Here is a 13,204-nt window from a genome sequence, read left to right on the forward strand (position 1 = left end):
TTAACTTAGAACACTTCAATATATTAGAATTTGAATCTATATAACTGTTCTAAGAAGAAACTTGTGAGGTTATTATAGGACAAGATATAATAATAAATTGGCTGAATAAATTAGACTTACAATAAATATGATAGGCATGAAGTCACATGACTTTCAGAATAAGTCACATGATGTCTAAATTGAGTTACTGGATTCCCACTGGAATGAAATGGGAATAGAGTAGGAAAGCAGTCCTACCATATTCCCCCAGGACTGCAGCCAGAATGCCAGACTTTATCCAGACTACAGTGGGATTCCAGTGGGAATACATGGGGGAGAGTTAAGTACAGGAAACGCAAAGCAAAGTCTCAGGAGATTAATGGTAATGATGAAGACTAGGGTTTGGATGAACAACATGCAGAATCTAATGTCTCTGAATCTGATTGAAATAAATAAACATGTAGTAGTAAGAAACTAGTCATATGCCTTATGCCCTTGTTTAGTAAAAGATTTAGTGCTACAATTCTATTTGTCTGACCTAAAGAAGGAGATTCAGGGTCCAAAATTAATGAACCAGAAGTCCTAGTGTTCAATTTCTGTTGATTCCAGTTGGATTCCTGTTGATTCCAGCCAGAATCCTGCAGAATTCCTGGAATCCTACTGGAATTCCAGGATTCCGGTAGGAATCAGTGGAGGAATGGAAAGTATTGAGCTCCAACCTAACCACAAAGTTGAAGGCGACGACTACATATTCCCATACATCGCCCCAAATGGACTGATTCATCCTAAACGTGACATGAGCTACGACATGCTGCAAGGATTGCTTACCAAGTTTGCAGCAGCAGCTGGGCTGAAAAAACATTACACCACACATTGCTTTCGTCGTGGTGGCGTGCAGTACAGGTTTATGTATGCGCCTATTGGAATGCGGTGGCCACTAAGCTGGATCCGATGGTGGGGTGGATGGGCAATTGGAGAGCATGTAAGTCATCTCATTACTGGAGGTCTAAGAGCTTCATTTCTCACCGAAATGTCACTGTCAATGTCAAGGTTGACACATTGATGAAGTATTTGATGGATTCCCTACAGAGCTTTGAGGCGGGGCATGGAAACACCTTGCACCCAATTCCCATTGGTGCAGACCAGAGCTTCATGGGAGATCACATCGCTGTGGCACCTGTATCTGGTCAGGAGGTCCAAGAGTTCAAGGGAGGGATTGACCACAAGATCGACGAGCTTGTGAAAGTGATCACAGCAACGCTCTCCCATACCTGTCACTCAGACACGGTCACCCGCACGCTGGAAACGACTGTGGATCCATCGAACCCATCCATTGGACCCATGCATGTGTCACACACCCAATCGCGAGCCATATCAAGGGCTGCATCAGCTCTGTATATCTTGCCTGATAGCCCAATTGAGGCTATTGTAATTGACACCAGCGGTGGAATGTCCCCTGCGAGCTCTGAGGGGGGAACATCATCTGAGAATGGTACTGTCATTATGCCAAGTTTCCGTTGCTTCACCTTCGCAATCCCAGACCTGGGAAGAGCCCCTGGCGCGTGGTGAAGAGTCATCAAGCAGTGGGAGGAAATCGATCCTGTCACAAAGTGTGCACTGAAGGACTGGTACGAAGGGAGTAGCGCCACTGCAAGCAAGCGGAACCAACGAAAGACGATTTTTGACAAGTTTGTCAGGCGCGTGTTCAAAGCTTTGATCACCTTGCTTACACTGAAAGGCTTCGTTTTGTTCATCTTCAGATTGGGCCGAAATGAGGCGGAATTTCTTAGCAAGTATCCAGATGCAGGCAAGAGCATCCCGAAGCTCTTGGAAGCCATCCGCTGGAACAAAGGCACAACGCGCTCCAGCAAGTACGGAACTGCACAAGAACGCAAATCCAACTCTCCAAGAAGTTCACCCGACCCCGAAAACTAATGATGATTCAGCGGAATCCCAGTGTCTGGATTTGAACACGGAGAAAGGGGAGCACATACAGCTTTATAATTCTTATACTTCGTAGGTATTTTGTCTCATATACTTCATAGCTATTTGTTTCATGCCATCCGACAAGAATGTCTTTAATATTCCAAACATCTTACAAGTTGACTGCTCTCTTAACATGCTTGCTTCAACGATGAAATGGTATTAGGACCGAAAATCATTATAAGCAACAATAAAAACACAAGGCCTGTCCAACTAAGGGGGCAGAAAGGAGAAGGCAACGCCACGATGCAGCAGGAGTGCCAAGCACGCCTACAGCATGATGCGCGTGACTGAACCCTGACCTTCCCCATTTGGGCTGAATCCGGGGAATCCCCTTAAATCATCCCACATAAGTAGAAGTTTGGGGAAACGATTTTGTATATTTTATATCACTTGTCTAAGTTGAGTAACCTTTTTTGGAACAAACTGTATTGTTTTTACATGTGGGCACAAGTATAGAATTCGAAACTTAGTAGTTTTCGAAGGGAAACGGCTTTTATTGGGACTGTCTTGGTGTTCTGGGATTGCGTTCTAACTGTATACAAAGAAATGACAAGGAAACTGTGCTTTGTAGACTTTTGTAACTCCCTTGAGCTTTTATTATGCCTCTGATTCAATCCAAACTAGTCTTAAAGACTCTTCAAGCATGCGCACTTGGATTCCTTGGTAATAGTAGAAAGCTCTCTTACTAATTGACAAGACAACCTTACAAAGGCTTAGTGATCCCCACTTAACACGCTGGTTCCAGGCACATGTTAGTTATGTCTGCGAAGAAAATGTCCTTTAATTGATTACACACTTATCCACTACCTCAGATGCTGCTGGGAGTGTGACAGCTGGTCAACGCAGGGCATAATTCCTTGTGTTTCAGCCTGCGCGCATCCTCCTTTTATACTATTCCATGTTTTCTATTTATATTTACATGTCCATGCGTTGTCCGGGAGGTCGGACACATTAATACTGATTTTTAGTAAAGGTTTGAAGTGGCTCAATTGTGTGTGGTACAACTGAGCTGACTTCTTTTAAGTTTTCGTAGTGTTTTCTCTATTGTGGCGACACGACACATCAGTATTGATGTGTATGCAGGAATCGCTGTTGCACAGCAAATCGTTCATAGTCTTTCTCTTTTGGCAGACTTCGGAATATTTCATGAAGCCCATTTTTCTTGGGTCAATGATGCCATGATTTGTGATGTGTTGATGCGCGTGATGCATTTCCCCACATGACTTCTTGGATCATGCTTTGTAGCACGTGACCGAATGACTTCTCGTGTCAGGTATGCATCGAGTTTCTAGGCTCGTGCATTTATTTGTAGAAGTAATATCTTTTAATCCATAGTAAAGTGAGACCCTGGTTTGGTGTAAACTCCAACACCCTGTGCTGAGGTGTTTTTACTCTAGGACACTCTGTAGTGTACTATTTCATGGTAGTGTAGCCTTTTATTAGACTTCGAGTATATTGAAGTGATTCGGTCATGAACTGACCGCAATTCCTACTGCCTAAGGCGTGCAAATTTCTCGGATGTAGACTTTAATCGACTAGACTGGGTTGCGTCTAATAATTCTTATGATCAACGTGACTGTATTTCTACTATAGGAGGTTTTATAGGAGAAATTGCTAAAATTCGCATTTTTCTGGGTGTATTGTTACACTCCGTATCACCTTGGGCAAGGATGCTGAGTGGAAGGCACAGTTTAATGATGCAGCTATCTGGGTTCCCAGCATCATCACCTTCATTGATATTTTCATCACCAAGTCACAGTTCTACCAAACTTGGAAGCCATTGTTTTTACGAGCACAGGAGTATCCAGATATGCGAGATTGGCTTGATGACTTGGAAGATTGCCTCTGCACTGAGGATTTGTGGGGGGTTAAGACCAGTTGATCTCTGACCTTTCCTGACTTGAAGAAGTGGCTTGAGGATAAAGATCGGGAGGGAGAGCTGAAGAGACGTGATCCCAAGGGAAAGAGGAAAGCCTCAGACAGTCCAAAGAAGAAGAATCATGATAAAGACTGACCACGGGTGCAGAGAAAGCACAAGAAGTTGAAAGAGGCAAGGGGTTCAGATGAGGAAGAAGCTTCTGAGTAAGTAGTGTTATGATTTTCTTTCTTTTCTTTTTGATGTGTTTGGAGTGTAAATGAAAGAAGAAATACTGATTTGTACAATAGTTCTAGTTTCCTTTTCAGATTTACTTTTCTGCTCTTGTCATCAGCTATATCACTTGTATCCCAGCACTGGATTTTAGTCTGGCTCTTGATCTGGTCAAATCTAGTTTCATTGGCATCTGCTACCTCTTCAGGGCAATGTCCTTTTCCAAATATTCCATTCAGCATATTTAGTGATGCAATCCAGACAATCTTTGGCTCCAATATTTCTTTGGCAACTGTTCTCACAATCTCATTCACACTATTTGAGAATCCTGATTTATTAAATCTTCATTTTCATCAACAACAACGGATTTGTGGTGATGAAAACAAAGTGCAGATTTCAGGATGGATAATTGCATTGAGCAATGCACTGGTAAACAAACTTGGAAAGAAGAGGGTTGAAACTTTATTCTCTGAAAATGAACTTGCATGAGAGCCAGATGAAAAGGCAAAAGTTGATCTTCTTGCTGGAAAATTTGACAAGCTGGCTGGCTGCTTGAAACTATCAACATTTGATGAGAAGGGGGGTTATAAAGGAAAATTACTCCCTCTATCACACAGCAAGATAGAACCAGCTTATGTCCTTTGCCCCCCTTCATTTGCATGTGAAATTCAGAGTTGTAGTCCAAGATCATTGCATCAATCTACCAAAAGTAGTGACATACCATTGGTTACTTTGATCAAAGAGCAGAGAGTATACCAAGATGTCCCTGTGCTTACAGGAAAGTGTCCAAACTGTAAAACATTATACACAGCCAATCATGAAAGATTTGAAGATACATCAACTATTCAAAATACTTTGAAATGAGTCTATCTTAACTCAGCCAAATATTTAAAAATTGGCCAATCAATCTGGGCTGATCGTGGATTTGCAATGGCAGCTATAAATGCTATGTATAACTTTCATGCTTCAGCACCTGCTTTCTCAGAGTACTGGAATAATACATATGGAACAAAAGAAATTTCAATTTCACGAGCTCATGTCTGGCAAGCATTTGTTCAACAATCTGTTTGCACAATTGCTGAAGAATCTGGAATTGATGCTGAATTTGATGATGGATTGAATATCAAAGAAGTTACTACTCAGGCATTTTCACTCTTGGGGGAAGATGGAGTCATCAGAGCTTCAGAAGGACATGCATGTGATGAATGTACTCAAAAACGCAAAGATACAAGTGATGTGGTTTTCAATAATCCAGCAGCAGTTGTTGGTGTTGATGCCACAGATGATGATATTCCTGCTTTGGCAGCAGCTCCTGAAGAAATGGAAGTTGATGCACCTCAGGTCACTTCAGATAATGAGATGGATACTGATGATATCCCAAACATAAAAATGGTTGTTCTTGATGGTATAGTTATGGGTCCTCAGGTAAATGACTTTTACATTTTGTTCATGGAGTTTGTTTGTTCACAATGATTTTTTCTAGCACTGTGCATATGAGAATTGCACTAATGACCTCTCTAACTCTCATGGTGGATCTCTATGTGATATACATCACATAATGCTTGCTACCATGACTGTAATAACCGAAGAGTAGAAAGAACACTTGCATGTCAACAGCACCAACCACAGTGGCGTAAACATACAAAGAACAGCAAACACCACAACCAGGCTGGAGTTCGCCAGATGTTACAACGCCCTGGGGAGAATAATCCTTGGGAGCCCTGTCACAGAGGACCAAATCCCCAACAACATGATGAACCAAATGAAGAACCACAGCCACCTCCCAATTACTTTCATGCTGCTAGATTCTACTGTGTTGAAACTATTTGCGCACCTTGTGGTGTTGTTATGGCATGGGCCAAGTTTCCAAAATCAGAATCACCAACCAATATTTTGAACTTTCTAGCAAAGGTTTATCCAACAGAAGAATCAAGGCCTGATTATATCTGTATTGATAAAGGTTGTCAAGTGCTTGCAACAGCAGTAGCAAATGGAAGTTGGGAGATTTGGAAAAAGACTACTGTATTGAAAGCTCGCTTCAAATATGGTCGTCCATTCTTATCATAGGCCATAACTACAAGATTTGGAGCAGATCCATCTCCAGGTGAAGGATTACAGTATTTCCAACATAGGAAGTCTGCCACTCGATGATTGATATAGTGATAGGCATCCACAATAAATCTAGCGCCTTCAGGTTTAAATTTCGTATAACAAGTCTATAACTAAGTAATCTATCGGCTTTGATTCTTGAAGGTAATTCCATCTTGCGGTGATTAAAAAACTCAAAATAGGGACAACTGTATGAACGAGCCCTTAGACGCCTTGGTCCGATAGATGACGCCAGCAGATTGCGAGGCACTGTTTGGATTCAAAGCCAAAGCCCGTGACAAACAACAAACAAGAACTGGTCAACGTATGACCATCAACGACGCGGGCTCATCGTCGCAACCCTTTGAGGCAGTAATCCACTACCCACTCGACGGCCAGGCTAGTAAAGCCCCATTGCCAGTGAGTTAATTGATGTTCCACATACCAACGCATATTGCTTATGCATTCACTCGTCTCTTCAGCACCACGCAATGTGTCTCCACGTTGACTACTTCCCAACCTCCAGCTCTTCGGCCTGCATATTGGACGCAACAGCATTCCATCGACTACCCCTTCTCAATCCCAATTTATTACCGCAATGACATCACAACATCCTCATCCTTCCGAGTCATCCCCTGCGTTGCGGAATCGCCCCCCTCAGGGTTCACCTAAAAGATGCATCTTTCACGCGACGACCCTCGTACAGGCGATTTCACGCCACTGTCACACATTATGGGCAAATGTGCATGTGCGTACAGACAGTATGAGGGCGCTCCGCCAACTCTGTCGAATTTCAACATGCTCAAACGCATAACGTTCAGCCACTCCAGCCAACGCACAACTGACTCGCTACTATGGGACTTGCGTCAGTCAGGCCAACGCAATCGGGCGCGGTCTTTGTCGGTTCGATGACGGAAGACGGGGAAGGCTTTTGCGGGATCAGGTGTCGGTCAGCCTTGGCACAGAGAGAGGTGACGAAATGGCGAAGGAAGGTGAATGGTGTGATGGAAACTAGCAAGCGGATGGGTGGGACTGCGTGGTGTATGAGCAAGTAAAACAAATAGGTATGTGGTGATGAAAGGAGGCGAGATTCGTACTCACCAACTTCAATCATAGCCCAATTTTCGAATTTGGTCGAAAATAACGATACCCTCGTCCCTCACTCCCTCCCAACGTGACGATTTCAAATACTACCTACGCGAACGTCCATTCCATGCTACCTCCCTTTCCACCACCCGCCCACCCAAGTCCCGAAACGGTTGAAGAATCGTTTTCGCATAATTTTGGGAAATCGCTTCTCCCCTCTAGGTTGCGTAGAGCCTAAGGCCGAAATTGAAGTGGGCTCAAAACATCGCAAACTTCGAGATGCGTGGCCTGCGATGCTGGATTCGGAAATCCGCGAGGAGTGCCCATGTTACGTTTACAATGCCCGTGGTTCGGTGGGTCAAAAACATGGTTTACGGTTCTTGACGATCCGTCTGCAAGCGGTGTCAAAAGCTGAAGTTGTTGAAGGTTACTTACCGATTGTGGCAACAGCCCCCTCATTTCTATGCTCCCCCCTAATCACTACGACCCTGCGACGTGTCCTTTCTCCGGTTCGAAGCATCATAATTTTTATACCCTACCCGTCGCACCACCGTTTGTTCTCTTCTACTGTCCACCCAATGTTTTCTTTGATTTTACATTAAGCGTGCACCCCGGTGCAGCGTTCGTCGTGATCTCCTTTCCAGTCTCACTGGGAGCATAGCCACACGAATGTCTACCATTCCTATTTGCTGGCAGTACGCCTCTACTTCATCCCAACTCCAACATCGTGAACATGAACATACTGGTCACATCATTGATACTTGCTCTGCTCGTCCTGATACCGATCCTCCTAGGATATTTCTTCAACACTTCCCGGATCCGTCCTTTCCTCTGGATACCAGCTGAATGCACATCCCTCTTGGGCATCTTCTTTCTCCTGAAACCAACCTCAGGTCCTTACTACGGTATGCAACTGTGCTTTCTTCCATCCAACCCCGAAGCACAATTGATCACTTAATATTTTCTACAGAAATGCCAAACATCGGCAAAATACCGTTCATCTTCACTTTTTTCCTCATCGCAGACATTTATTACAAGCTCCTCGTGTTTGCAGGGGGTGGGTATCAAACCAAAGAGGGCCCAATGGCACAAACGCTGGCGAAGTTTATCTTCGTCTATGGACAGAAGCTTGGCATTTATATCAAGGATCTTGCGCGGCTTGTGCTGCGCCTTGAACATACCTTGCTTGTCTGTGTTGGAGACCTTGGACATAGCGTTTTGTGTTTTGGGTTGGAGCTTGAGGATGATGGAGATCTGGAGTCGCAGACGCGTGCCAATATCCACCGTCGTATGACGTGAGTTGTCGAGATTTTGTGTTCGTTGATGGGTTGTGCCAATTGAGTATTTTTTTGACGAAGGACGCATCAGCGCCACTCGAAATAATTTCCGAGTGACCATGAAACTTATCAGCTTTCCTTCTTGTCATTTGCTCTTCTCGAGACCGTAAAATTTACAGTTAAACATTGATATCTGGCCTTTCAGCGTGGCGAATGCGCGTTTTCTCTCGTATGTAACACTCAGTGCGGATCTGTCCTCTGAAACGAAATACAATTACCATTCCAAGTCCATTGTCGTCTACAGGAGGACAGATAACATATGTTTACTACTAGGAATTTTCCCTAGCCCTTAATTTCATCCGAAATTGGGGGTGGTGCTGATACGTCCTTGATGGAAAACAGTGAGTAGCTGTATAGCATAGAACGGGAATGTAAGGAAAACGTCGACACTCACCTTGCACGATGGTGGTTTTTTGATATGTATCAATAATTCCAAGTCGTCGAGCTCATTGTCTAATCCACACAGCGTCCGACCGAAACCGACAGCGCTCTCAAGTAAGAGATATCGGAAGCCCAGCACATGATAAATAAGTTCCTTGAGGTGGCCGCCGAATATTCTTCCATGGATTATAAGAACCTTGAGTATAGTCGGTGCCACTTCGGTTTCAGATTGTGGGTCGACTCCTATGTATAAGAGGGCCTTGAACAAGACGTCTCCAGCGAGGAGAAAAGCGACCATTGATGCGATTTGGAGTACATGAGGTAGGGATTCTGTACGACATACGAGCTTGAGTGACTTTTATTCTGGGTTGAATAAAGTAGTGTGCGTACCGAAGATGGTACTTGAGACAACGGGAGGTTTCAGAAGAAAGAAGGCGCTTGTTAAGAAAACGGATTCTGCAGGTATGCCGAGGACAGGATGAATCTTAGGAGGGTTCAAGAAATATTGTATGGCGAGCGGTATCAGAAACAGAGCGAAGATTGATAAGGTGGCAAGTATCATTTCCGTCATGTCGAAGGTAGGACAAACTGAGGGTCATTTGCGTTAGCGAGACATTGAGCGACTGTGACACCCGATCGGAATGGAAAGGAGCCCGGGGCCCGGAAGAACCTCACGACGCCTACGGACGCATGATAGTGGCGTGAACAATTCAAGCGTTGCGAAAGATGCAAAAAAAACATGTAATTGGTGATGAAAGGAGAGTGAACGCAGAGGGATTCTCATGATGCAAAATAGACAGAACTATTTTTAGGCGAAAAGACATCCCTTCTATTCAATTGTAATGACGTCCTGCTCCATCTCTTCCTCCCATCTGTCATATTCTTCCCTGAACTTTTCCTTCATCGAAACACCCATAAACCCCGCAATTTCGAATATTTTCACCCTAATATTGGCGTTCGCGTACTCATTACCTTCGCCATTTAGGTCAAAGCAGTCCATAATGATGTTGGCACGCTCTTCTGTCAGTGTAGGGGAATAATCATGATGTGAACCTCCTTACTCGGCGGTATAAAAGAAAACCTTGACGTACCAGATAGATTACACAAGTCATCGTAGTCCACAGGATAAACTCCATCCAGGAGAATGAGTCTACCAGGAAAAGGAGGCATGGGCATGTAACATTGGCGGGGACAGCCAGGTTTCATCATGTTTCGGTACCCCGACGTTGTGAGGTTAAGACGTCGGAGTATCTCTCTACAATTCATGTTAACTTAGCATATCCAAAGAACTGGGAAAAGGTTGGAAATTCGACGTACACCTTCGAATTATATTTCTGATGCTCAGATACTTTCTTCCAATTCACTTGAATAATGTTGCTTTGGTCAGTGTTGGACATGATGGAAGTTGAGAGGAAAGGGCGCTTGTTTCAGATCGCTGAGTAATGCTTTTTGATTCCGTTGGAAGGAAGGAGTGTTTGGCCTTGTTTGGTGTTGACTGGCAGAGGCATTAGATTACACAACCTTCCTCCTACATCACACCACCTCAAGTGTGCATTCGCGTTCGAGCCATTCCCTCGTTTCACTCGGCACCTCACCACTGTTTTTCAGAAAAACGAGATCAAAAACGAGATCAAAAATGATTCAAAAACGGTAACCGTGAACGGCACTACTCAATGCCGAAGATGTCAACATACGACGCGCATCTTTTTTTTTTTTTTTTTTTTTTTTTGGGGTCAAGTTTATAGTCCATCGGGGCAGAGCCCCATGTCAGACGTTACATCCTAGTAAACTACCTATGGCCCCTAGTGCCGTTTATACCTAACCCCCTGGAGATCCCCTCATGCACTGGTGGAGGCACGCCCATGGCGATCATTCCCCCATCCAGCCCGGCACGGAAACGCCGTTTAGAGGGGCATCCGTTAACGTGGGCGGGGTAGTTACTTCGTTTCTCTATATGTTGCATTCCTTCTGTTGAGTGTTTGGTCTTCCAAGTACCCGATCGCAAGCGACAGGTACAGCCATAGGGACGAGCGTGTTAGGTAGAGAAAAAAGAGAATTTGTGTGTTTTGTCGCATGTCATGTTTCATCCGTTAGAGCTAGTGGTCTCGTCTTGTTATATCTTGTGCTTAGGGTCCGAAGGCTGAGAGGCGGGTAATGAGAAAGAAAAAAAAAGGGGGGTGAAATTTTGTGGGCGAACCTGCTGGCCGTAGCCAACTCTGCTGTCGGGTCTTGACTGATGTAAGGCTTCCTGCAAGAAAGAGACGATGTTATCTGTCAAACTTCCTCGGACTCTAAGTGGGTTACATCACCTAGTGCGTCGCCAAGCGTTGCTTTGAACCTAGTGGTCCTCCCCACATACTTGAGCAACTCCTTTATGCCATCCATATCCGTCATGATCCCCTGTAAATCCCTCGAGTGCCGGCCCAATGCCCTGTCCATGTCGAAGCGTTCGGCTGCGTATGTCTGGCATTCGAAAAGATAGTGGATGGTCGTCTCTGTAATTGTCCCATGGCCAGCCTCCCAGCAACTAGCGCAACGCCTGTGGTCTGACCTGTTAATGCGGTGTAAGTAGCTGTTAAGTGGTATGTGTCCTGTCCGGAGCTGTATGAGTAAGCTGGACTGCGATCGTGAGAGAGCGTTGCTGATTTTTCGAAACTTGTTGAAGGGGAAAGCCCGGTCGATATGCTGAAATTTTGCGAAACGAGGCGAGGCCTTCCACAGCTCGAGCCATTTGATCTTCTGGCCGTCTGCGAACTCTTGCTTCGCTGCTGCCACGCTGATGGGCAACAGTTTCTGAAGGATTGGCGGTAGCTCCTCTGGTGGACTCGACTCCCCCTGTGCCGCCCTCTTTGCCTCCTCATCCACCCTCTCATTTCCAGTGACTCCCTTGTGCGCCGCTATCCACCTCAAAGCGAACTTGGCAGTACCTGCGGTGTGAAGTCCGTTAGTACCGTCATTCATATTCTCCGTTAGTCTCATGTATTCCAGGACCAGGTACTGTCCTGGCCCTGAGTTCCTCGCTCCCATTGCCTTGATAAACGCCTGACTGTCTGAGTAAGTCGTCACCTTTGCCTTCCCCACCTCTGGTCTCCCCTGCAGCATCCACGCTGCTAGTATTGACCCTACTGTCTCGCCCTCGAACATGGTGTGTTGCTTGATCGATCCTAGGTGGAATCACAGGATCTTCTCTGGCTCCTCCATCCCTTTCCTGTACATCACCGCTGCCGCACCAACCTTTCCTTCGTAGCCCGACCCGTCCGTAAATATCTTGATGTCTGAGTTGTCGTTCTTCTCCTCCTTAATTGAATCCTCCTTCGTGTCTGCAATTGTCGTGGTAAAGGTGCTATGGTATGTTGGTGGTCGAGGTTCTGGCTGTATGGTTTCGTATAGTTGCGGCTTTATCTTGTAGTGCTCTATTAGCTTTTGAATAGGAGTGAGGTGTGTTCTTGCCAGAGCATTGCTGTATCCTCGTATCATCGCCCGGGTAGGGTGTCCAACCGGGAGTGATGCTGCTCGTACCATCGCCGCGTAGCATATATGTTCTAGCATAAGGTTAGCTGGCAATATCCCGGCATGAGCATCCAGGAGATCGTTAGCGGACGTCCGTAGTCCACCAGTGATGGCCAGAGCGGCTATGCGTTGTATCTTACCCATTGACTTCAGGGCCCTGACTGACCCACTGTTGTTCCGTTTGCCTTCCTTCTTGTACGGAGGTACAAACCAAACATCTAGGGCGTACGTCATCTTGGGGACCGCTACTGAGATGTAGAGCTGTCTCATGAGCCTGGGCCGGATACCTAAGCTGGTACGTGTTAGCCTACGAAACATCAGAATGTAAGCTGTAGCCTTAGCCATAGCTTCGTTCTCTTGGATCTTCCATCTCAGCTGGTAGTCAATATGGACTCCGAGGTATCTGTAGCTCTCCACTTCCTTGATTACCCTCCCCTCCAGGCGAAGCGCTGGGTTCGGACGGTCTGTGGGCTTCCTTGGTCCAGGCTGACAGTGCATGACGGCCACCTTGCTGATTTCAAATCTTGAGTTGTGATCTAGAGCCCAGTCGAGGCCTCCATTCCTCCTCTCCATGAAGTTCTTGAGCGCGCGCGTCGAACCCTTGAATGTCTTCGCTGTCGCTATTACCAGGGCGTCGTCCACATACCCGATTGCATCTTCCTCCAGCCTTCTCAGGGCCTCTAAGAGGTCAGCGTTGTACAGGATATACAATAGCATAGAGATAGGATCTCCCTGTCCTATGCCGTTG

At 45.5% G+C, this 13,204-nt stretch overlaps 5 protein-coding genes across 5 annotated transcripts; 2 read left to right on the forward strand and 3 right to left on the reverse strand.

The window, feature by feature from the left end:
• Positions 1–775: 775 nt before the first annotated feature.
• Positions 776–1,914, forward strand: LACBIDRAFT_331984 (uncharacterized protein; the record flags this gene model as incomplete). The annotated part of the gene is made up of 3 exons (XM_001886350.1): positions 776–961; positions 1,069–1,373; positions 1,551–1,914. The coding sequence occupies 3 exons, from the start codon at positions 776–778 to the stop codon at positions 1,912–1,914; spliced, it is 855 nt and encodes a 284-aa protein (XP_001886385.1).
• Positions 1,915–6,388: 4,474 nt separating this feature from the next.
• On the forward strand, positions 6,389–8,858 carry LACBIDRAFT_331985 (uncharacterized protein; the record flags this gene model as incomplete). Its single annotated transcript, XM_001886351.1, has 8 exons — positions 6,389–6,562; positions 6,669–6,804; positions 6,849–6,890; positions 6,964–7,134; positions 7,451–7,581; positions 7,890–8,133; positions 8,199–8,523; positions 8,711–8,858. The coding sequence occupies 8 exons, from the start codon at positions 6,389–6,391 to the stop codon at positions 8,856–8,858; spliced, it is 1,371 nt and encodes a 456-aa protein (XP_001886386.1).
• Positions 8,848–9,517, reverse strand: LACBIDRAFT_307880 (uncharacterized protein; the record flags this gene model as incomplete). Its single annotated transcript, XM_001886406.1, has 3 exons — positions 8,848–8,892; positions 8,960–9,276; positions 9,337–9,517. 3 exons carry the CDS (start codon positions 9,515–9,517, stop codon positions 8,848–8,850), a joined length of 543 nt encoding a protein of 180 aa, XP_001886441.1.
• Positions 9,518–9,775: 258 nt separating this feature from the next.
• Positions 9,776–10,343, reverse strand: LACBIDRAFT_331986 (uncharacterized protein; the record flags this gene model as incomplete). The annotated part of the gene is made up of 3 exons (XM_001886407.1): positions 9,776–9,966; positions 10,038–10,201; positions 10,264–10,343. 3 exons carry the CDS (start codon positions 10,341–10,343, stop codon positions 9,776–9,778), a joined length of 435 nt encoding a protein of 144 aa, XP_001886442.1.
• A 311-nt stretch (positions 10,344–10,654) lies between these two features.
• On the reverse strand, positions 10,655–10,909 carry LACBIDRAFT_307882 (uncharacterized protein; the record flags this gene model as incomplete). The annotated part of the gene is made up of 1 exon (XM_001886408.1): positions 10,655–10,909. The coding sequence occupies one exon, from the start codon at positions 10,907–10,909 to the stop codon at positions 10,736–10,738; it is 174 nt and encodes a 57-aa protein (XP_001886443.1). The 3' UTR covers positions 10,655–10,735.
• Positions 10,910–13,204: the final 2,295 nt, after the last annotated feature.

This window comes from Laccaria bicolor, genomic scaffold, assembly GCF_000143565.1.
Source record: "Laccaria bicolor S238N-H82 LACBIscaffold_37 genomic scaffold, whole genome shotgun sequence".
Taxonomy (NCBI): domain Eukaryota; kingdom Fungi; phylum Basidiomycota; class Agaricomycetes; order Agaricales; family Hydnangiaceae; genus Laccaria; species Laccaria bicolor.